The 23,004-nt window shown below is 40.1% G+C and overlaps 1 protein-coding gene across 2 annotated transcripts in view; it reads left to right on the top strand.

The window, feature by feature from the left end:
- Window positions 1–22,804, top strand: part of NXPH2 (neurexophilin 2) — a 60,007-nt gene extending 37,203 nt beyond the window's left edge. For both annotated transcript variants that reach the window (XM_077830475.1, XM_077830474.1), the window contains exon 4: window positions 19,971–22,804. In XM_077830475.1, the coding sequence (XP_077686601.1) occupies window positions 19,971–20,714 (744 nt within the window). In that variant the 3' untranslated portion in view covers window positions 20,715–22,804. The remainder of the gene's footprint in view (window positions 1–19,970) is intronic.
- Window positions 22,805–23,004: the final 200 nt, after the last annotated feature.

The raw sequence follows: 23,004 nt of genomic DNA, 5'->3' as shown, positions 1-23,004 counted from the left end.
ATGTCTCACTCTCGTTTACAAGAGGACCCATGACCTAGCACTGGAGTTGAGCAAAACACTGCCAAAAATTCCCTCTACTTCCTTTTTTACATTTTTCAATAAATTGGCTGTGTCTCTGTTTACACCCTTTGGTGTTTCCTTTCAGTACATATTCTACTGAAGGTGTTTGCTGGCAGCAGTGTTCCCTGGAACAGCAAATTTTATACAAACATTGGAGACTATTTGTTGAAAGTACATTTTGAATTTGGGAACAGCAATAGACCCCCTCCCCACTACCACCACCTTTTCAGAAAGTTGGCACTATAGGTTAAAAACAGCACCAGGAGTAATTCAGTATTGAATAGCCCTAAGTTAACCTTAGTTAGCCCTAAGGAAACCTACTGACCGCTATTCCTACCTACATGCCTCCAGCTTTCACCCTGACCACACCACACGATCCATTGTCTACAGCCAAGCTCTCCGATACAACCGCATTTGCTCCAACCCCTCAGACAGAGACAAACACCTACAAGATAGGTTTCAGAGTAACAGCTGTGTTAGTCTGTATTCGCAAAAAGAAAAGGAGTACTTGTGGCACCTTAGAGACTAACCAATTTATTTGAGCATAAGCTTCCGTGAGCTACAGCTCAAGATCTCTATGAAGCATTCTTACAACTACAATACCCACCTGCGGAAGTGAAGAAACAGATTGATAGAGCCAGAAGAGTTCCCAGAAGTCACCTACTACAGGACAGGCCTAACAAAGAAAATAACAGAACGCCACTAGCCGTCACCTTCAGCCCCCAACTAAAACCCCTCCAACGCATTATCAAGGATCTACAACCTATCCCGAAGGATGACCCAACATTCTCACAAATCTTGGGAGACAGGCCAATCCTTGCCTACAGACAGCCCCCCAACCTGAAGCGAATACTCACCAGCAACCACATACCACACAACAGAACCACTAACCCAGGAACCTATCCTTGCAACAAAGCCTGTTGCCAACTGTGCCCACATATCTATTCAGGGGACACCATCACAGGGCCTAATAACATCAGGCACACTATCAAAGGCTCGTTCACCTGCACATCCACCAATGTGATATATGCCATCATGTGCCAGCAATGCCCCTCTGCCATGTACATTGGGCAAACTGGACAGTCTCTACGTAAAAGAATAAATGGACACAAATCAGATGTCAAGAATTATAACATTCAAAAACCAGTCGGAGAACACTTCAATCTCTTTGGTCACTTGATTACAGACCTAAAAGTGGCAATTCTTCAACAAAAAACCTTCCAAAAACAGACTCCAACGAGAGACTGCTGAATTGGAATTAATTTGCAAATTGGATACAATTAATTTAGGCTTGAATAGAGACTGGGAATGGTTGAGTCATTATAAAAAGTAACCTATTTCCCCTTTCTTATTCCTTCCCTCCCCCCCCCCCATACAGTTCCTCAGACGTTCTTGTTAAATCCTAGATTTGTGCTGGAAATGGCCCACCTTGATTATCATACACATTGTAAGGAGAGTGATCACTTTAGATAAACTATTACCAGCAGGAGACTAGGATTGGGGGGGGAGGGGGAGAGAAAACCTTTTGTAGTGATAAACACCTATTTTTTCATGGTTTGTGTATATAAAAAGATCTTCTGTATTTTCCACAGTATGCATCCGATGAAGTGAGCTGTAGCTCACAAAAGCTTATGCTCAAATAAATTGGTTAGTCTCTAAGGTGCCACAAGTACTCCTTTTCTTTTTGCGAATACAGACTAACAGGGCTGTTACTCTGAAACCTAAGTTAACAGATCCTCAGATGGTGTAAATTAGCTTAGTCCCAGCTGCTTGGATGACCAGTGTGGCCCATGGATTAAATGCAGAAGGTGCCTGGGACAGTTCAGCTCAAGATAAGCATTGCATGCTGGGTTCTCTAGTGTTCCTAGCATAGCATAGCTACCTATTGTGTTACCTTAAGATGATGAATAAGAGTAATGCAAATTGAGCAGCACTGTTCTGCCATGGACACCACAGGGCCCAGCATATTCCATCTTGATCCATTTTCCTAGGTGGATTCCAGTAATGGGAGTTGAAGACACTTAATACCTCATAGGACCAGATCCGTATGACCTTCTGTTTGAATCAGGAGTAAAATGCATAGGCTTTGAGGTTGTAAACATCTGCATTTTTATTTCATGTACATAATACTTATCCTCATACTGAACTATAAAGGTTACCCACTATCTAGTAAGACGCATGAATGCAAGTTGAAGCAAAGTGCAAGAAGTCTGTATTTCATGTTAGAGGTCTCTTGTCACCACCCTTATTGCCCAGTGGAGCCAACAGAGTTTGAAAGCACCCAGTACCTCATAGGAATGGGCTCTTAATTATCTTTCTCACTTTGGTAATGTGTTATGAGTCTCAGTCATCAATGAAGCAACAAAAAAAGCTTATGACTTAGTTAAATAATGGTGTTCGAAGCCTATTAAGATATAACTGCTTGTCTTAAAATAGGATTAATTAAAATGTACAAGAAAAATGCAATTCGCTTTCATTTTATACATCATCCCACTGTGAACTTTTCATAACACATCCCCAGAAGTAATATTCTGGGCAGCATGGTGTTCTCAATACTGCCATCAAAAGCAAAGATGAATATAAAACTTTTTCAAAATTTGGCTCAGGTACTATCACTGTTAGATATTTCATAATCTATAACTCTGGTCATTGCTGTTTTGCAATATAATTGCATCAGTGATTTAAACTTTTGACAGTATCTAAAGTGCCTGGAAATAGTTTGCTCTAGCACCTTTGTCTTTTAAAGACCATTTGGGGCTTGTTATTTTAAATCCTTGTGCAGACTGATTTATCACTTCAAACATCTGTCAGCTGTGCTTTGTCTTGAAACTGATAGTAATAGTGTTGCTGATTTTTCAACAGCAGCTGTTAGAGGTTCATTAGTTAGACTCTCAGAGGGTGTAGATAACTAATATTTTTCTTTGTTAATGATCTCTTACGTGTTATAATACACATTCTGAAATCCACTCAAAATTTGCAGCTTCTCTCTGTACTTGTAGCTTGCTAAAATGATTAGGTTTTTTATATTAAAATTTTCTCCCATAAAGCAGTTAAAATAAAAAGAGGTGTCATGGTACAGAGTTAAATAGGCATTCAAAGCAATCTTTGGTATTGTGTATTTATGCGCAAGGTGGACCAGCCAGAGTCCCAAACATTCTGATCCAAACCCAAACAGATTCCAAAATTCTAAGGGGCTCAGTCTGGATCCATGTACATTCAGGCCCATTTCTAGTTTAAATTTTTTAAGCTATGCAGAGTATAGCTGACTTCACTAATATCAGAAGATTTATTTATTGTGGATGCTACTGATTTCCATGAAAGTATCCCCCCCACACTCTATAAACTATTCTTAATTGTTAGCTTTGCTATTATTCTTAAAATACATTCTCAAATAGAAGCAACCTTGGAAGAGATTTAAAGTGCTATAGTTACTCTTGCTAGAAACTCCTGGGGACTGGAACATCTGTGAACTCTCCTGCAGTTAGGAGCATATTGGCACTACTGCTGGTTCAACCAGCAATGCTAACCAACAGATAATTACAGTTTGAAATTGGTATTTTAATTAACTGATCTTAGCAAATGTAAAGTGAAATCCCTCAGGCATTAAAGAAAGAAGCAGGAGAGAAAATTATTATCTATAAAGTTCAGCAGACGGATGGTCAGCAGGTGATAGCTTGGCAAAGAGTGTTACGTGTTCCCATTTTAATCTGCAATAAGAGAAAGCTAATTTAGGGCCTGGCTCTGTGAGGTGCTGAGCAGCTTCTGCAAGTTGCATTGTGACTTCAGTGTGGGATGAAGGCATCTCAGCATCTTGCAGGATTGAGCCATAAAAAAAGTGAGGTGGAACTTTTTCTAAAATTCAGCTAAATACGTTTAAGAAGTTGGTTTAGGCCCAAGTTTCTTCTGAAGCCATCAGTTCTGCCATCTGAACCACATGGCCTGATACGTAGAAGTCCCAGGCAGAACAGGTAGCAGGATCATGGTATTAATCTGTAAGAGATGCAGCTGTGATGATGTAGGCTGACCTTCTGTATAACATAGGCCACAGAACATCCCCAAAATAACTCAGAGAGCAGATCTTTTAGAAAATATCCACTCTTGATTTGAAAATTGTCAGTGATGGAGACTCTCAACATGACCTTTGGTAACTCGTTCCAGTGGTTAATTACTTTCCAAATGTACACTTTATTCCCAGTCTGAATTTGTCTAGTTTCAGCTTCCAGCCATTGCATTGTGTTATACCTCTTTCTCTGCTAGAGCAAAGAACCCATTTTTAAACATTTGTTCCCCATGTAGCTATTTATAGAATGTAATCAATTCACCCCATAACCTTCTCTTTGTTAAACTAAAGAAGTTTACACCTGGGGTTGCAAATTTTGGTTGGGCTTATTCTTGGAGGTTTCTTCACATGACAATCTTTAATTGATGGTTAATTGTTAATTCCTGGAGACTCCAGGTCAATCCTGGAGGGTTGGCAACCTTATCACACTATCTAGAGCTATTGTTCCAGGTTCTCTGCAGGCTCAGGAAGATATCACTGCATCTGTTACACTCACATCAGTTTTCAAGCTTTGTAGTTAGGAGGACTGAATACTTGCTTAAAAAGTAAGCTTGGGCCCAAGAGATGGACCCTTAGGCCTGGGCCCATGGTGCCTATGCCTTACCTGTCCCTGCCTTTGGGCAGGTTACACCTAGAACTGCCTAATACAGGATTTCTTTCTCTGAAGTAGCTGGTACTGGCCTCTGACAGGTTGCCAGAGTAGATGGATTGCTGGTCTGATCTAGTATGCCAATTCCTATCCCAAATGGATTTTTTAAATGTATTAAGGAATCATTTCAGTTCATATTTAAATTCTTTTCACAGAAAAATAAGATTTGACTGAACTAAAATTTCCATAATGGCCTCTAATTGCAAGAAACAATATGCAAAAAACAGTGACTTCCTGAACAATATTTTGCATAGCACTTTTTATTCAGAAAGATCACAGGACATTTTATAACAATATAGAAATTGCTTTCCAGTGGTAGAGAAAGTAATCTCCACTGGCATGTTTTACGGAGCACAGCAACACTACACAAGAGTTTAGGACAAGAGTGTGAAGAACTGTTTTTATACTAAAAAGAAAAGGAGTACTTGTGGCACCTTAGAGACTAACCAATTTATTTGAGCATGAGCTTTTGTGAGCTACAGCATCCGATGCTGTAGGATCCGATGCATCCGATGAAGTGAGCTGTAGCTCACGAAAGCTCATGCTCAAATAAATTGGTTAGTCTCTAAGGTGCCACAAGTACTCCTTTTCTATTTGCGAATACAGACTAATACGGCTGTTACTCTGAAACATGTTTTTATACTGACAAATGAGTAAAGCATGTACTTTAAATCCAAAGAGATTTATGTTAGATTAAGAAAAATAATAAGAACAAAAGTAAAGTCTCCCTGAGAAACTACAGTATGTGTTTTCTTTGAGAATAGGTGGGAGCAATTCAGAAAACAAAATGGCTGTTCTCAGCGAACAGGTAGATTAATTCAAAATATAGATCATACTATACATAGTATGCAAGCAATTAATCTAACATTTAGGATAGGCAAAACGCAATTACTAGAGCAGGTTGGGAAATACAAAGCATTTTTCACTAACAAATTTGGAAAGAAAACAATTTTTGTTTAATTTTTTCCCCAGAAATTTTCTGTTTTTTTTTTTAGAAAAAAGTTTGTGAAAAACCCATTTTTTCACCAAAAAATAGACAATTTAAACAAAGTTAACATTTTTGCAAAAATGTTCATTTAGTGAAAAAAAGCCATTTTTCATTGAAAAAAGGTTTGTTGGAAAAATGTTGACCATCTGTAATAATTATAGGGATCTAGATAGCACACTAAAGGTAATAAAAGATGCCATTAAATCTTTAATGACCCCTGACACTGGGATCTTCCATTTTCATGACATCTAAAAGGCAGTACTTCCAAAAGCAGCATCCCTTCTGCAACACTGATTCACTAATGACCCATAAGGGGAAAGAATGCTCTGTACCGAATAACTAACCCAGGTTCCTGAGACACATTGCATTTCCTTTGAGGTCTTTCATCCAAGCACTGAACAGGCCCAAATCTGCTTAGTTTAGAAGATATAGTGAGCTCACAGCCTAAATCGGAACGTTTGCAAACATGGAGCCAGTATATTTCTAAAAAGAAAAGGAGTACTTGTGGCACCTTAGAGACTAACCAATTTATTTGAGCATAAGCTTTCGTGAGCTACAGCTCACTTCATCGGATGCATACTGTGGAAAGTGTAGAAAATCTTTATATACACGCAAAGCATGAAAAAATACCTCCCCGCACCCCACTCTCCTGCTGGTAATAGCTTGTCTAAAGTGATCACTCTCCTTACAATGTGTATGATAATCAAGTTGGGCCATTTCCAGCACAATTCCAGGTTTTCTCACACACACACACACACACACACCCCACTCTCCTGCTGGTAATAGCTTATCTAAAGTGACCACTCTCCTTACAATGTGTGAGTTTTTTATGGTTATTTTGTTTGAAAATTACTTTGTGCTTTCAAAAGTTTTCTATTTGATTCCTTAACCCTTACCTGTATATTTCTTCTCTTAGAGCTTTGCATGAAAAAAAAATGGCAACGTGTCTTTCAAAGTGCTCATGTTGTTCCCACATTACCAGCACCAACTTAAAGGAAGAATTTGCCATATTCAACATTAGCAGCAAAAACAGTGCTGAACCCATATATTTCCTTTTATATTTCCAATTTATATTTTGTGTGTCAGTCTGGCAACTTTTAAAAGGTATCTGAAAAAGGCTAAAAGTTAAATAAATCTTCAGGCAAGCTGAGCAAAGTTTGCAATTGTTTTCATGCCTTCCTTCAGATGTTTGAGTTCCTATTTGTACTTATCGGTATTAATAGCTTTTCAGACAATGATGTATGATGTCAGGAAATATTAATATCCACAATTAATATACTGATATATAGTTTGAGTCTGTCATTCCTCATTCCCTTTCTGTCACTTTCCTATTATACTGCTCTGACAATTCCCTAAAGATTCAGAAGAGATATGGTTTTGGGAGAACTCATACCACTAATCATTGATAGCAATATGTTGTGCTGCAGAGATTGTATTCAGTTTTGTCAGCAGGGATGATACTATTGTGTGTCTTCTCTACAGGGAGGGAAGTTCTTTGTAAGATTCATTTACAAGCAGAAAATTTAATGGGCTGCAAAGTTCGATCATGAGGGTGTTTTTTTTTGCTGAAGCAGCTTGTCATTTTAGTTTTAACTACAGGAGACAAGACAGAATTGTTAAAGCAATCCAATTATATAATCTATTGAACAGGAGATTTCTGGCCACCTTTCATTAGTGCAGCAAAGTTGCAGTAGCTGTAGATGCTTTAAAACTCCCCAGCTGCAAAGCAATTTGCAAATCCCAAATATAGTAAAGGGCTGATTTTTAGAGGTGTTATGCACCCACAGTTTTCACAGACTTTTGATGGGATTCTGGATGCTCAGCGCTTCTGAATAATGAGGCCCTGTATTGCAATGTTCTGCTTTTGAATGTGTATCTTTGCTGAAATGGGAATATCCTAAAAAAGAGTGAAAATATTTTTAATATCTTTTAAAATGAGACTACTGATCAAGAAAATGAAAACCAAATTAGTGACTACTATTGGTTTTTAACTGGGCAAGAGCAGTAACACAAAGATTCCATAATCTCTAAATAGAGGTAGAAGGGCTGCCAGAGTGGCTGGCTGTTATTTAGAATTTAAGAGGGTGAATTGCAAAATGAAAACTGCTTCAGTTTAGGAATGGGTGTTCAATGCCCTTAATAACCAGACTGTGAAGCAAAGGGCATTCCAAGGTATGTGTTTTAACCTCTCTTCTTAACTCCCACCTCCCATATCTCGCTCTGATTAGCATGGTTGAACTGTGGCAGCAATGTGTGTGTGATCTTTTCATTTACATTGAGGAATAATTAATTCAAAGTTTTGGACAAATGTCTAACAAAACTCAGATTGCTCTGTTAATCAAAGTAAATAGGGAGGGTCTTTAGTATTGTTGGGGTATTATCGTTATCCGCTGTATTAGCCATAATTCTTCTCTCTTTAGTGTAGTTCTAGCAAATATAGGGTCTAATCCTGACATTACAGATTCTAGTTTTGGCCCCCGTTTTAATCCTAAACAACTCTTCCCACATTCAAACCACAGGTGTTTTGCATTTTACAGTGAAAATCTTCTCTCACAATGAATGGCAAGGTACTAGGAAACAGAGCATCAGGAAATAAGTGGCTGTGGATCACATTTTTACGGTTAGAACTGGGACTGGTATTGCTAAGTGGATAATAATAGCTTTGCCATAGCCAATGAGCAGTACACCTGAATTTTTTCTTTGTAAAATATACTTTAAACAGGAGAGCCTGAAACAAAGAAACATGCAGTTAAAAAGACAGATAAAGTGAGCACAAAATTGCTGAAAGTGAGATGCAGTGAAAGCGCGTGGCCAGTGAAACCTCTGTCCCTGTCCTGGCCACAGAACCAAACCTTATTCAACATTCAGAGTGCTTTCATAAGTGACCTCTTCCCTTCTCAGTCAACCCAACCCTCTGCAGCCTCTCAGGAGGCTCCCTGGGTAGAATTCTGAGGCCATGTCTACACTACCCGCTGGATCGGCGGGTAGGGATCATTCTATCGGGGATTGATTTATCGCGTCTAGTGTAGATGCGATAAATCGATCCCTGATCGCTCTGCCGTCGACTCCGGAACTCCACCACGGTGAGAGACAGAAGCGGAGTCGATGGGGGAGCGGCGGCTGTCGATCCCACGCCGTGAGGACACGAAGTAAGTGATTCTAAGTCGATTTAGGAAACGTCGACTTCAGCTATGCTATTGTCATATCTGAAGTTGCCTATCTTAGATCGATCTTCTCCCCTCCCCGCCCCACAGTGTAGATGAGGCCTGAGTCAAAGCTCTGGAGCTCAAGCCACCCCTTCCCTGAGTTTCCCATCATTGCTAGCACAACTATTGGTAACTGTGCTCTGATTTGCTACTCAGGTAACAGCTGTGCTCTGTGACCACTCCACAGCATGCACAGGGGGACAAAATGCTGCCCAAACACTGGAGTCCACCCTGCCCAAGTCAAGCATAGGAGATAGAAAGATAAGTTAAAGCCAAGTTGCCGTGTTATCAATGATGTTTCAACCCGAGTTAAAAACACACTTGTTTTTATTGTGTGATACCATGTGTGTACTGCACTCGACTTTCCACAGGTTCTCCAGGCACAGCAGGGAGTTGGGTCTCCAGAACTTAGGAACTGAAGAATAAAGCACAAGAGGAAACAAAGGGGGAAACTGGGACTCCTGAAAGGGAGGGAGGGAAGGAGGGAGGGGGAGAGAGAGAGAGAGAGAGTATGGAGCCACTTCTCTGTGTTAGTAAGTTTTAAAAAAAATAGTAACCCCAGAAAGTGTCAGAGGTTGGAGAAAGTCGTATAGGCTAAGGGTCCCTGAACTTTGTCTCTGGTGAAGAGGTGTTTGGTAAAATGTTGAAGCCCTGGAAAATTTATATCCATGTTTATTTCACTCCTATCTACTAATTTAGTACTCAGAGAATTCAAATAAGAGAGTTGGATGAGAGCGTCCATTTGAGAGTTTATGCTGACTGTCCCTTACGTTGCAAAACTGTCTCATTTTAGTCATTCTAATAGGTTCCCCACAACTTAAATCAAATTCAGAAGCCTGTTGTATTTTCCTAAAGCTTCCTCTTTTTTCCTAAGTATGGGAGCTACGTGATATTTACACGCCCCATTGACCTTTCAAAAATAATTTCCAGTAATCATCCGACATAATTGTCATTAAATAATCTGCATCCGTTTCACACAAAATGGACCAAGGGAGGGAAACACAGGGCACAATCCTGGCAAAAGGGTAAGTGCCTTCTGCAAGTCATTGCACACACTCAACTTCCACTGACTTCAGCTAATGTTGTTTAGCTCACATTTGCCCGTGGTATATTATGCCCTTATACTCCAGTTCACCAGGTTTTTGTGGAAAACAACTTTAAGCACAGTAGTAGTTGTTTTTTCCACCAACGTTAGGAAAACAGCCCTTTATCAGTATCTTCTATAGCACATGCATAAAAAATACTGCTTAATTCTCCGAATATATCTTGCAAAATTGTCCTCTCTTTCATTAAATTGGAAATGGTTCATATTGCCATATATAGCCATTTTAGCTTTACATTTTTATTTTTAATACATCCTCATCACCAGTTTTCTCTATTATGTTTCACAGTGTGCACACAGAGTAGTTACATAAAAACAACTATTGTTGCTGGAAGGCTATAATGTAACACTTCTTGATTTCTTAGAATCCAGAATAACACACAACCACCCCAAATCAAAAAGAAACAAAACAGGCTGCTCCATAAAGAGAGAGCCACAACTCAGCCCCCATGCCTTATTCTAGGCTGGCTGCTGGCAAGCCCAGATTGCATGCTTCCCTACAGAGCCCCATACCTACAAGCAGGACAGGAAAGCCCATGAGAATCTAAAGTGACAGATCATAACTTGAACACAATTTTCAGAACACCACAGTATAAGTGTCTGGGAATCAAAGATGGTCAAAAATCAGAATGTCCATCACTTGGAAAATTCAGATATTTTAATATTTGCTTTTATCCAGAATTGGGGTGAAAAGTAGAAATACTGATTTTTTTCTTCAACCAACAGAAAGTTCTGAAAAATTTCCATTAAAAAATTAAAAAGCATTTCATTTTTGCTCTGTTCAACATTGAACTGCATCTGTTTGAGCTACTGCAATGCCTCATGAGAGTTGTCGTTCAGGTTCTTCATGCCCCATTCTTCTCTTTAGGCTGGATGAGGACATCTCCCCACGATGTCACAGCAGTTCAACCAGAGGGGAGATCCCTGTGCATCCTGGGAAATGTAGTCCAGCCAGGAAGCCCCGCTTATAAAGGAGAACAAAGGCATAAGGCACCTGAACTGCACCCCCATGAAGCACCGGGTAGCTCAGACAGATCTGGTTCAATGATGAATCAAGCCAAAATGCAGTGTTTTATTCTGTTCAACAAACCAAAATGTTCTGATTCAGATTGACCCAAATTATATTTCATTTAGATTTTCCCAATGGAAAACGGAATCATCAGAAAAATCAAAGTTTTCCCCAGGTAAATTTTGATTTTATGGAAGCTGCATTGTCCACCAGAAACATTTAGATAGAAAATTTTTCATCAGCTGTATTGGTAACTACTCATTTAATCAATGTAAATGCTAGACACTTAAATTTGCTAATCTGTGTAATCCAGCAGTCTCATATTTGCCAGTTACCCAGTTGGTGGGTCAGTTTTGGCAAAGTAGCCTCTTCTTTTAACTGGACAACACAGAAGAGCCATTAGTGATTTCACTCAGTCACTTGACATGTTTAACAGTTTAGGCTTTGATTCAACAAAGCACTTAATTATCCATTCATATGCTTTGCAGAATAGGGATGGACTTAAGCATGTCCTTAAGTGCTTTGCTGAATCAGGGCCTTCATTCCCAGCCAGTAATGCCCCTGGAATGTGAATTAAATCTTTATCATGATGAAAGCATATGGGCGCACAACAAATTCTGAAAAACATGTCTGTGACTAGATAGCATCAAATATGGCTCTTCTGTGTGGTCTGGTTAATAGAAGATGGTCCTTAATTCCTAAATTCCTTACAGCATTCCTGACAGCAGTCACATCTGCTACCATAAAACCCATCACAGTCTCGGCCTTTGGGAGAAACACATTTAATTATCAATAAAATTCAAGCTCAGCTTGTTGTGATGAATTATTAGAATCTGTCATAATTTTCATACCAAAAAGGCTGTAATGGAATACAATTTTATATTTTTCTGTTTAATTGATGAAGGTCTGAGTTTTTATTAATCTTGTTGAGCTCAAGTGTAAGATGCTGAAAAAGCAAATATGATAGCATTGTATCTAGCTAATGTGTGTGCTTTGCAAAATTGATAAGCCCTGTCAAGGCATAAATTATTTAAAATTTGATAAATGTGTTGAAATCATTGAATGTTCAAACAGATAAAGCAGAGCAATTTCTCTCCCTCTCCCCTTTTTTCAAGCTCAGGTTTTTGTTCCACCAGTTCAGTGGTTTTGCATTATTATTGCAATACACAGTATAAAAGACTGCAGACATACTGAAATTAGCATGAAGAAGCCAGAGAAGTACCATAAGAAGTTATAGTGTGAACATGAATATCTATTTTTCAAAATAAAACCATGGTACTGGTACAGCATTCGGAGGCCTGGGCTACAGCAGAAAATTCATTCAGCTTAACTGTGTTGCTCAGGGTGTGTGAAAAAGCCTGAGCAACGTAGTTAAGCTGACCTAGGTCCTCCTTTAGACAGCACTAGGTTGTTGAAAAAATTCTTCCATTGACATAGCTACCGCCTCTCGGGGAGAACCGCTTTCCTAAGGCTATATCTATGCTAGCACTTTTGTCGGCAAAACTCGTCTGTCAGGTGAAACAAAAGTTTCACTGACAAAAGCACAGGTGTGAACAGCGCTATGTCGGCAGGAGAGCATCACTCGCCAGCATAGCTACTGCTACTCAGGGGTGGCTTAATTATGCCGGTGGGAGAGAGAGCTCTTCTGCCGGCATAGAGCAGCTACACAGGAGACCTTACCGCGGTGCAGCTGCAGCATTACAGCTGTGCTGCTGTAAGGTCCGTAGTACTGACATAGCCTAAGTAGCGCCCACACTGAATCGCTACAGAGGTGCAGCTGCAGTGATGTTGCTATAGCATTTCAAATGTAGACAAGTCCTGAGTGAGTTAGGAGCTACCTCCAGACTCTAGCTTCCCACGTAAGTGGAGCTCTGATAAGATTCATTCAGGCAGCTGGAAGAGGTTGACAACAATCTTGGCCCTCTTAGGACCCCCCCCGCTCCCCGCCCCGCCAGCTCAGTGATACGCTAGAAGGATCACAGCAGCATCACTAGTGGATGGAATAATGGTTCAGATCTATTTTATTCCGATAACTATTTCTTCCCCTTCCCCGATTCATCTGCACTCATTTCTGAGAGACTTGAAATGACCCTGGCAGGGATGAAGTTGGTGCCTCTCTCACTGATCAGCTGTAAAAACCATGTCCCAAGATTGACTGATAACTTGGAGCAAAACCCTGGAAACATCAGAACAATTCGACCCTTACAAGGATACAATTCTTATCATCTTCTGTTTATTTAATATGACATTTTAAAAAGTCACCCACATGAAAAGCTCTGGTGGCTGGGAGGATGTACAAAACAAATGAAGTAAAAATATAAATAGGACCAGTGTCCAAAATATGGAATCAGCTTAAAACTCACCCAGACTAGGGCATTCTGCAGTTTAGCCTTCTTTCGCAGACAAAGCCTGGGAGGAAGAAAACCATGAGCAAGGGATGGACTTCATGGGGAGCTGCATAAGCGAGACCAGGCATGAAATCCTCTCTCCACTGAAGTCAGTGACAAAACTCTCATTGACTTAAATTGGGCAAGAATTTTACCCCATGTCTCTAATCAAGTAAACTTGGTTGTGGTGTATAAGTGCCATCATGGGGAGAAAATAGCAGGTATGAAAGGGCTCCTCAATCTAGTGTAGAAGAAAGGCATCGCAGAAAGCAGTGACTAGAAATTAGAGCCACACAAATTCAAATTAGAAATAAGTCACATATGGAACAAACTACCAAGAGAAGTAGTGGATTCTCCATCTCTTGATACCTTCAGATCAAGACAAGGTGCGTTTCTGGAGGATATGCTGCGGTCAAACAAGCATATGGGCTCAAGACAGAGGTAACAGTGAATTCTAAGGTCTGTGTCAAACTAGAATGATCTAATGATCCTTTCCGGCCTCAAAATCTATGACTGGCTTTAGGGGAATGAGCAAAAGCAGGTGCAACGAGCGGGACCTACTGCTGAAGGCAAACAAATTAAAAGACACAAGTTCTCTCATTTTACTAAACAAGAGTTTTCAACTATTCAGACAACAATGATCTTCACTACAAGGAAGGCTACACAGCAAAATGTAGCTAGAATCTGGAGGTGAGATGCTGAGGAATTCAGTTTTCCAGCATGTGCTGCATTCTTTTAATACCGATTTTTTTATTTCCTGTAAATTGCTAACCAAAGTGAATAAACAACTTAACAAAAGGCACTGGGCTGTGCTCACTAATAACAAAAAGCTGTCATCAAATACGGAGCCTTTGAAATGTAGAGAGGAAAATGAACCCTTGGAGAGTTCTGTTCTTCTATTCTGTAAAACCTTTTGACTTGAAAATAAAAGAATCTGCACAAATAAAATAAAGTTATAGATAGAAAAGCACAGATAGAAATTCATATTTCTAACAATCTCACCATATTCCTCTCCCGGGTTCCTGTGGTACATTGCCCTGGCAGGTCCAAAGTCAAGTCTTTCTTTGTTAGCAACATTTTTAAACTAAACATTTTCAAAACATAAAGCATTTCCCTAGTAAGAGCTGGTGTAGCCTCCTTTCAAGCAACTGATTCACCTCAACTTTTGCAGCTGCTGAGCCTTGTTCTCTCAATGGAATTAGTGTGACAAGATAACAATAGGAATGGAGGTGGAGTCCGATATTAAAAGTTTACGGTTTTATTCACCACTTCCAGCAATGTTTATTTCTTCCTTCTCCCCCTGAGTAAAATATTCCTTGCACCAGAATATTCATTCCCATAGCTCAATGATTTGTATAACCGGCTATTTGGATATTGTGCAAAAATAGACAGAAAATTGTCAGATGCAGTCATCTGTGTCACCTTTGTTACAGGAACATGTCAGATTATCCTTTGTGAATACAATCATGGGGGGTTTAATATACCGCATGCTCTTACGTAATGTGATGTGATCAGATGCCACTGGTTTAACACAATACGGTGTTGTGATCCCAGCACCTTGATTAATGATAGCTCACCCTCTAAAGCCCCATTGATGCCACAAATAGAGTTGTGTTTTTGTTAGCAGTTTGTGTCACGCATTTGACCCTGTTGCAGCACAAACAGCTGAGCGGTGTCCATACAGTTACATTTTTCACATCATAACCATGCAGTTTGTGTATCCACACCCACCATGCTGTAGCAGTGAATTCTGGGACAATGTGGTCAGCAGCCCCATACTGTCTCATTGTGAGATAGAGCACCTTAACGAAATGCACAGAGCATCACCAGCAGTATGTTAGGCAACCCTTCTAGGATTTCTTACTACAAAGAGAACTGGGAGAAAAAAAGTCTGGTCAAACAGATGTCACAAGCACAGTTAGAGACTCCAATATAAGGTGCGCAAAAAAAAGGGGGGGGTGTGCTGAATTAGGCAGAGAAAGACAATTGTGTGCAAGCCTACACCCCTGGCAAAAGGCAAAACACTCTGAGCTGCCCTGTTACTTTCCCAGTTTGAGTGTAGACACACAACATGTTCACGGCCAACCTCATCAATTTCTGTTCTACGCTTTGTTTCTTAGTTTCCTCCATTGCTCCCACCAGTGCAGCTGCCATTAAGAGTAGAGGCACAAGTGCAGACTGGGCACCTGCATTTTAACCAGGGAGTCATCAAACCTTGCTCAGAACAGGCCCAGAGATGAGTTTCCGGGAGCCCTCCTGTTTCCAGGCAGGCAGGAAACATGGTTTTAACAGCCTCCATCATGGTATTTCAACATTGCTACTTCTGGGCCCCAGTTGGAATCTGTAAGTGCAGCAAAAGAGTTACCTTTTTTCATTTTTCAGAAAAGGTTCGTGGCAGGTTTTGGACTGAGGGTTGGGTGACAGTGTGGATCCATTCTTGTTTCATCCGAGCAATATGGCGTTTCTGTAACAAGGCAGCTGATAGTTATTTGCTTAGCAGTGGTTATGGCAAGTTGTGCTGGGAAAGTGCTATTCCCCAAACCATCCCGCTGCTCTTTAACTTGTGAGCAAGGTTGCGAGTGGCTAAAGAGCCATACATAAACATGCCATTTCTTCACCCAGGCCCTTTCATCATATTGACAGGTTTCCATCGTATCATTACAGCAATCCTTTTCGTGCTATTGTAGATAACCATCTGTCAGTGTTTCCATTAGAATCCCCTATATTTATGAGTTGATAACTCAGCCCTAAAAAATGAGTCCAGAGGCAGAAACTTGACATACAAGGTCTCTGCCTAGGAGTGATCTTTATTGTTTTTTTTCCCCTTTCCTAACTGGAGTCTTAATGAAATGTGCTTATTCATTTTTAATTAGAGATAGGGTCTAGCTGGTAAATTTGGATCCAGATTTCAAAGCTGGCAAGTTTTGGGCTAGTATGTTGTACAGAGAGGGAGTCAGCTGTAGATGTAAACGGAGATGCAGACTCATATTCTGAACCCCCTTCAACATTCGACTGAAGGTTTTGATTCAGGTTCATCTCAATTTTTACATTATAAAAAGACTGTAAAAAGTAACTGTGTATGTTCAGATGCTGTTTTAGAGTCTTATTACTAGAAAACATGAGTGTTTGTAAAGGGAACATAACAGACTAGGGCCTTTTAGTTTTCTGTGTTTTGCAAGGTGAGAAGATGGGAGAAGTGAAACATTGAAAAGGATGGATTTCATTATACATTCAAGAAAGTGGATCCTGAAAAGTGCTAAAGATATGGCATGCCTATACAGTATCACTATAGAACATTTTTGTTTATACTGAGGCCTGCCCCAGAATTGTACAAAAATAACACATATTTCTATATTTTTGAAGGAAGTGTCATCTAAGCTATTCTGAAAGAGCACACACACTCACCGTATTTTATCAGCTTCAGATCAATGAGATTCACATATTTCTGAAGTTTGCACTCCTACTTTTTATACAATGAATGAGAGAGAGGCATCTCAGAATAGGATTCACAAAAGCCAGCATGCTAGCTTCTCACCTAACCTAGCCAGTAGCAGGTGCCAAACTAAGGGGTGTGTCCTAAACCCTGCCCCTCCAGGGAACTTGGTATCTAAACCCAGAATAAAGGGAGGTGCCGCCCTCTGCTTGGTATTCTCAGCTGCAAATATCTTCTTGGAGGTAGACACCTATGCCATTTTTGCAGGCAGCAGCAGTGTGGAGGACCTCTCTCATAACTTTTATCCCAACGGTTACATTATTCACCTGGAATGTGGGAGACTCACCATTCATGTGCCCCTCCCCTGTTCAAATCCCTTCTCCCTCTCACATGGAATCTACCAGCCCTCAGGTGAGAGTCCTAGTCCCTTGGGTTCTGGAATAGTCTCATGTAGAGCTCCACCACAGCTTGTCTACACGCGGGATAATGCACTATTTGGGGGAGTGCGATTTCTGAAGCTCACTAATGTGCTATGCACTGATTGGCCCCATGTAGACCCTGCTGGTGTCCACTAATGCTTTCCTTGTGCACTTTAATATAGTACTATTTCAAACAGCACTACATTGAAGCGCACCAATAGGGTCTACACAGACCAATTTATGTCTAACACATGAATCTGCTTTAGAAATCATACCCCACCCCTCCATAGACATATTACCACACCATGTAGAAAAGTCCTCAGTCTTTCCTGTTGAAGCTCTGGCACTGTGGATAACTAATGAAAGAGTCATTGGGCCAGAGAGACAGAGCACGAGCACACATGTAAGCAAGCATGAGAATTGCTCTATAACCTGATTGCTAGAGCTCACACCTGGGAGACCTAGAATCCAGTCCCCCTGCTCCAATAACTTTTTAAAATTATTTATGCATAGTAGGAGAGACTGAAGGAGCCCCACATCAAAATACACTATAGTCCATATCCTGTGGCTAGGGCATTCAAAGGAACAGCCATACTGGGTCAGACCAAAGGTCCATTCTAGCCCAGTATCCTGTCTTCCGACAGTGACCAATGCCAGATGCCCCAGAGGGAATGAACAGAACAGGTAATCATCAAGTGATCCATCCCTTGTCGCCCATTCCCAGCTTCTGGCAAAACCGAGACTAGGGACACCATTCCTGCCCATCCCGGCTAATAGCCATTGATGGACCTATTCTCCATGAACCCATCTAGTTCTTTTTTGAACCCTAACTCAGAGGTGTCAGATCCCTGCTGAAATCCTTTATCCCTCTCAAGTGGAATGAGGTACATGAACTGGGGTGTCCCACATCCCAGATTAGTACCTAGCCACTGACCGAACAATTATGGAAGAGGTGGTCCTCCTCCTCCACACCCAGCTGTGTTGTGTGAGCTCATCTTGATCTGGTAGGCAAGGTCTGAGTACACTTACTGGATTGAGCCCTGCAGGCAAGTTAGGCGAAGGAACACCTATCTTCCCCTTGCTTTGTGCATCGCTTTAGGGCATAGGCATCCAGATGCCTAGAGGGAGGCAGCAATATGCATGTGCAGAGACAGAAATGTAGGTGCCTAGAGAATGTTTACAACAAAAATTTAGGTGCCGAGTGAGTGAGGTCAGTAGCAGGAGAGTGTGGATTTTAGGAATCACTTGGCCTCATTCTGGGATTTAGGTAGCTAAAATGTCAGTTAGATACCCATGTCTTTTTGTGAGTAGAGTGCTAACTTTACATGATGTTTATGGTCAGATGTTGGCTGAGTGTGTGTTCTCTCTGCGTGCTGTACTGACTCTGGCCAGATAGCCTGTACAGCAGGCTCTGATCGAACTATCCAATAACCACAGACTAAGTTCTTAGCGATGGAACTTGATTAGGTTTATTGTCAACAGAGCACAGTATTGGTGCCTTATACTTGCTACTAAGAATGTAAATACCATTTTAAAAGTTAACCGTTTAAATGGTTAAAATATGTCATTTAAACGGTTAACCGATTAAGTGGCTGGGGCCAATCCAGCCGGTTGGCCCAGGATTAACTGTTAAGGCAGGTTAACCTGTAAGACTAAAGCATTAGTCTTACTAGTTAACCTTTTACATCCCTACTTGCTACAAGTACACTCAATGCGTGTATGCCCGGGACAATCGACGTAGCTTATTTAGTGGCAGGACTTTCCACTATCCTTCGGCTAGCCAAAGACACTCCCTCTTAGACTCCATTTTATACATCAAGACAAACAAGTTACATACTGCCCCTCTGACATAGTTAGTCGACACCCTCTGATGTAGCCGGTTATCACCCATCACCTTGTACATCTCTATCCATCACACTGACCTTATTTTTAGAATGGGTCAGTGTGTTCCTGTTATCTTTAGGGAATGTGTTGGTATCAAGGTGTTCTGGTACCATCCTTCTGGAATGCGTTTGCGTGAGTGCTCTGTGCCTAGCACCTCTTAGGAATATGTGTTTTTGCAGTATCACCCCTATTCTTGACAGATTCTGTGAGCAGGGCCTGCCTCTAGTTCACAGCCTGATTTTGCTTTATATTAGCAAAGTTTTGACCACTACTTTAGCCGAGGCCTCAGGCCTCATACCAGGCCTCTGATACAAGGGCTTATGTTTCAGGGCCTCTTCCTACTACAGTGTATTGCACAAGGTAAGTTACTAGGCACAGACCAATATAAAAGGCATTAACAGGTACAGCACAACTAAAAGAAAGTTACGTATGGACATTATAAACAGACAGTCTTTAGAGAACAGGATCTGAAGGGGATGGTGGGGAAGAGACACTAGGCAAATGAAAATAGTAACAGAAAATTCTGCTTTGCCATTTCACTCTACCTCTAAGACACTAATCTCTTGAGGTTAAGAAATCAGTCTTTTCCCTTTGAGCCCTAGTCCTGGAAATCATAGCAGTAGTATTTACTCAGAGTAGTCCTCTGGAATGGGATTACATGTAAAGGCTAGTCATGCAATTAAGGGCTTGGACCCTATTTATGTACAACTAAATATTAATAACCACCCCATTATCTTCACATTTTTATTTTCACTTTTTCTCTTTTGAAACAGATATTTTGTGACACTAAACAAATAGTCCATGCCACAGAAGTGCTGGATTGGGAAGACAAAGATGCTGCAGAGACATTGGTCAACAACGTTGTCCATTCCAGGATCATCAACCCTTTACGCCTATTTGTTAAGCCATCTCCAGTGTTGAAACATGGCCAGATGTCATACTCAGACAGCATAGAAAACTTTTGGGATTGGTTAGCCAACATCACTGAGGTTCAAGAATCTCTTGCACGGACTAAGCGCAGACCAATAGTAAAAACTGGGAAATTCAAGAAAATGTTTGGGTGGGGCGACTTCCATTCCAACATCAAAACTGTTAAACTAAACCTCCTCATCACAGGGAAAATTGTTGATCATGGCAATGGAACCTTCAGTGTTTATTTCCGACATAACTCAACAGGTCTTGGAAATGTTTCTGTAAGCCTGGTGCCGCCTTCCAAGGTGGTGGAATTTGAATCTTCTCCACAGTCAACGCTGGAGACCAAGGAATCCAAGTCCTTCAACTGCCGAATTGAGTATGAAAAAACAGATCGGGCTAAGAAAACTGCCTTGTGCAATTTTGACCCTTCAAAGATCTGCTACCAAGAGCAGACACAAAGCCATGTTTCATGGTTGTGTTCTAAACCATTTAAAGTTATCTGCATTTACATCGCTTTTTACAGTGTAGATTACAAACTGGTGCAAAAGGTCTGCCCCGATTATAATTACCATAGTGAGACGCCCTATTTGTCCTCTGGCTGATGTAATTCACATGCTGAGTAACTGTAGAAATACAGCACTGGTCATAAATATGAGTTTCCTTTAATCGTCTGCAGAGGACAGTGCTTCCCTATCAGGTTAAATATGTCTTTAAAAAAATTGTAGATGTTTGTGCTGTTTCATAAATATTCAGCCTGTTTATGTAACAATCCTTTTCGTTTAACACAATTACATTCTGGCTATGTTGTTAATAATAAGAGAAATATCAGACATGAACAAAATGTGGCAAGGAGGAACAAAATTATGCATGTGCTAAACACTGATCTGGAAAGTTATCTTTATAGAAGTAGGTTTAAAGGGCTGCTTTAGATAGCAGATGCAGCGAGATAGTTTACTGGTATATACAGCACCTCGCATCCTAGGGTCCCAATCCTGATTGTATTTTGTTAGCACCTACAGTTCCCAAACAACAAACAATAAGAGGAAGACAACTGGGCCAGGCCTGGAAGCTCTCCACATGCAAAACTCAATTTCAACAACTCTTCAATTGATGTCAACAGGACTGTCACACACAGAGGATTTGATGAATTGAGTCCTAATATTTAAATAAAATGCTATTTCTATTAAAGAAATGAAAGAGAATTGAATTCCTACTCTGGGTTTCGGCAGTAATGCATAGTCATTGGAATGGAAGAGCAGTTTCTTCAAATTCTTACCTGTGGAAATGCAATGATCCTTAGTTTGTTAGACCCACCAAGTATACAGGTTTGGTGTACATTTTTCCCTATTGTGGTCACCATTGTTTTGATTTATACTCAGATGTTTACATCTATATCGGTACTAGTTTTAAGGTGGTAATAGAATATAAGTGTACCCTGGAAAAACATGGTCCATGTTCAATAAGTCCCAGAATAAATAAGAGTGTGGTTTCCATTTAAAGGAAAGTATTTGCCTTAACATCTTGCTATCCAGCACATCCTGATTTATTACCTTCCTGGAAATGGAAAAGTGTCCCAAGAGAAGGCCAATACCCCAATAACACATGCTTTTCTTTTTCATGAAACCCAGTTAAACTAGTTAGTATCTTTTAAGACAAGAAAACCACAATCCCTGAAAAATGAAAGGTCAACGAAAATCTAGACACCACATATAAGATTACAAACCACTGCCATTAGTACAGCACATTTCAACATATGGCCAGATCCTCAACTGGTATAAATGTATACCACCAGAGGATCTGGCCCTGTATGCTGCTTACGTAGGGACTGATACTGTTCCCCTGAAGTCAATGGCAAAATCAGTTTCAACAGTTCAGGATCAAGCAAAAATGACTTTTTTTTTGGTTATTTTTTTTACCACCATTGCTGATTACCAAGACACGTGTGTAAAAAGAAGCGAACTTCTGCTTCTCTTTTCTGATGTCACAGTTTAGTGTCTGATGTCACAGCTCTTTGCCAAGGTTTGGAAAGGGATTGGCTGGAAAGGAGAGAGCTGTTTGTTACATACGAACTGATGAGCACTGACAGAAAGGTACATAAATATAAGAAGTTTTGCTAAAGCAGCTGTGCTTCTGGAACAACAACTAGATAGACCATATGTCAAATCAGAAAGGATATCACTCACTAGATTATTTCTTTATTCTTATTTATTGCAAAGCCTCATACAGAAAAATCCTTTGTTAAAGAAAATGTTTAATTTGTTTTTGTCTTAAAGTTACAAGTTTAGAAATGTGGATTTGTTTATAAAAATCTAAAAGTTTCCTGTCACAGCTTATTCCATACAAATGGTCTTTGGGTTTCAGATGAGTTTTGGTTTGCTTACTGATACCTACATAATGTTCTGTTTTGTGTTCTGTATAGCGTGTCTTAGATTTAGCTGTATATATGCTAGTATTTATTACTATATTCTATATGTTCAGTGTTTGGTGCTTTTGTAACTTAGCTGTAAGCCACAATTTTATTGCCATGTAGTTTTACCCAGCTCTATAAACTATTTAAAAAACTACAAAGTATTTATTGTAGAGTATGTGGAAATCATATATGTATATATATAGTACTTAAATCTATGTGTACATATACAGAATATATGTGTATATGTATTTCCCTGTAAATAAAGAGAGTTTGCTAAATCTGTCACTTGTTTGTGGTATATTTAATTTTAAAAATGTTTTTGTTCTTCTTCTTACATATTTACTGGCTTAGTGATTCATTTGTATGAAAGTTTTTTCCTGTTCAGTACTGATTCTTATTCCAGATGTACAGTTGTCCATCAGACTATCCATGTACAGTTGTGCTGGGACACTCAGCAGAACAGAGCACTGTAAGATTCTATA

This window comes from Eretmochelys imbricata, chromosome 11 (genome assembly GCF_965152235.1).
Source record: "Eretmochelys imbricata isolate rEreImb1 chromosome 11, rEreImb1.hap1, whole genome shotgun sequence".
Taxonomy (NCBI): Eukaryota; Metazoa; Chordata; order Testudines; family Cheloniidae; genus Eretmochelys; species Eretmochelys imbricata.
This window is presented reverse-complemented; position numbering and strand designations above follow the sequence as displayed.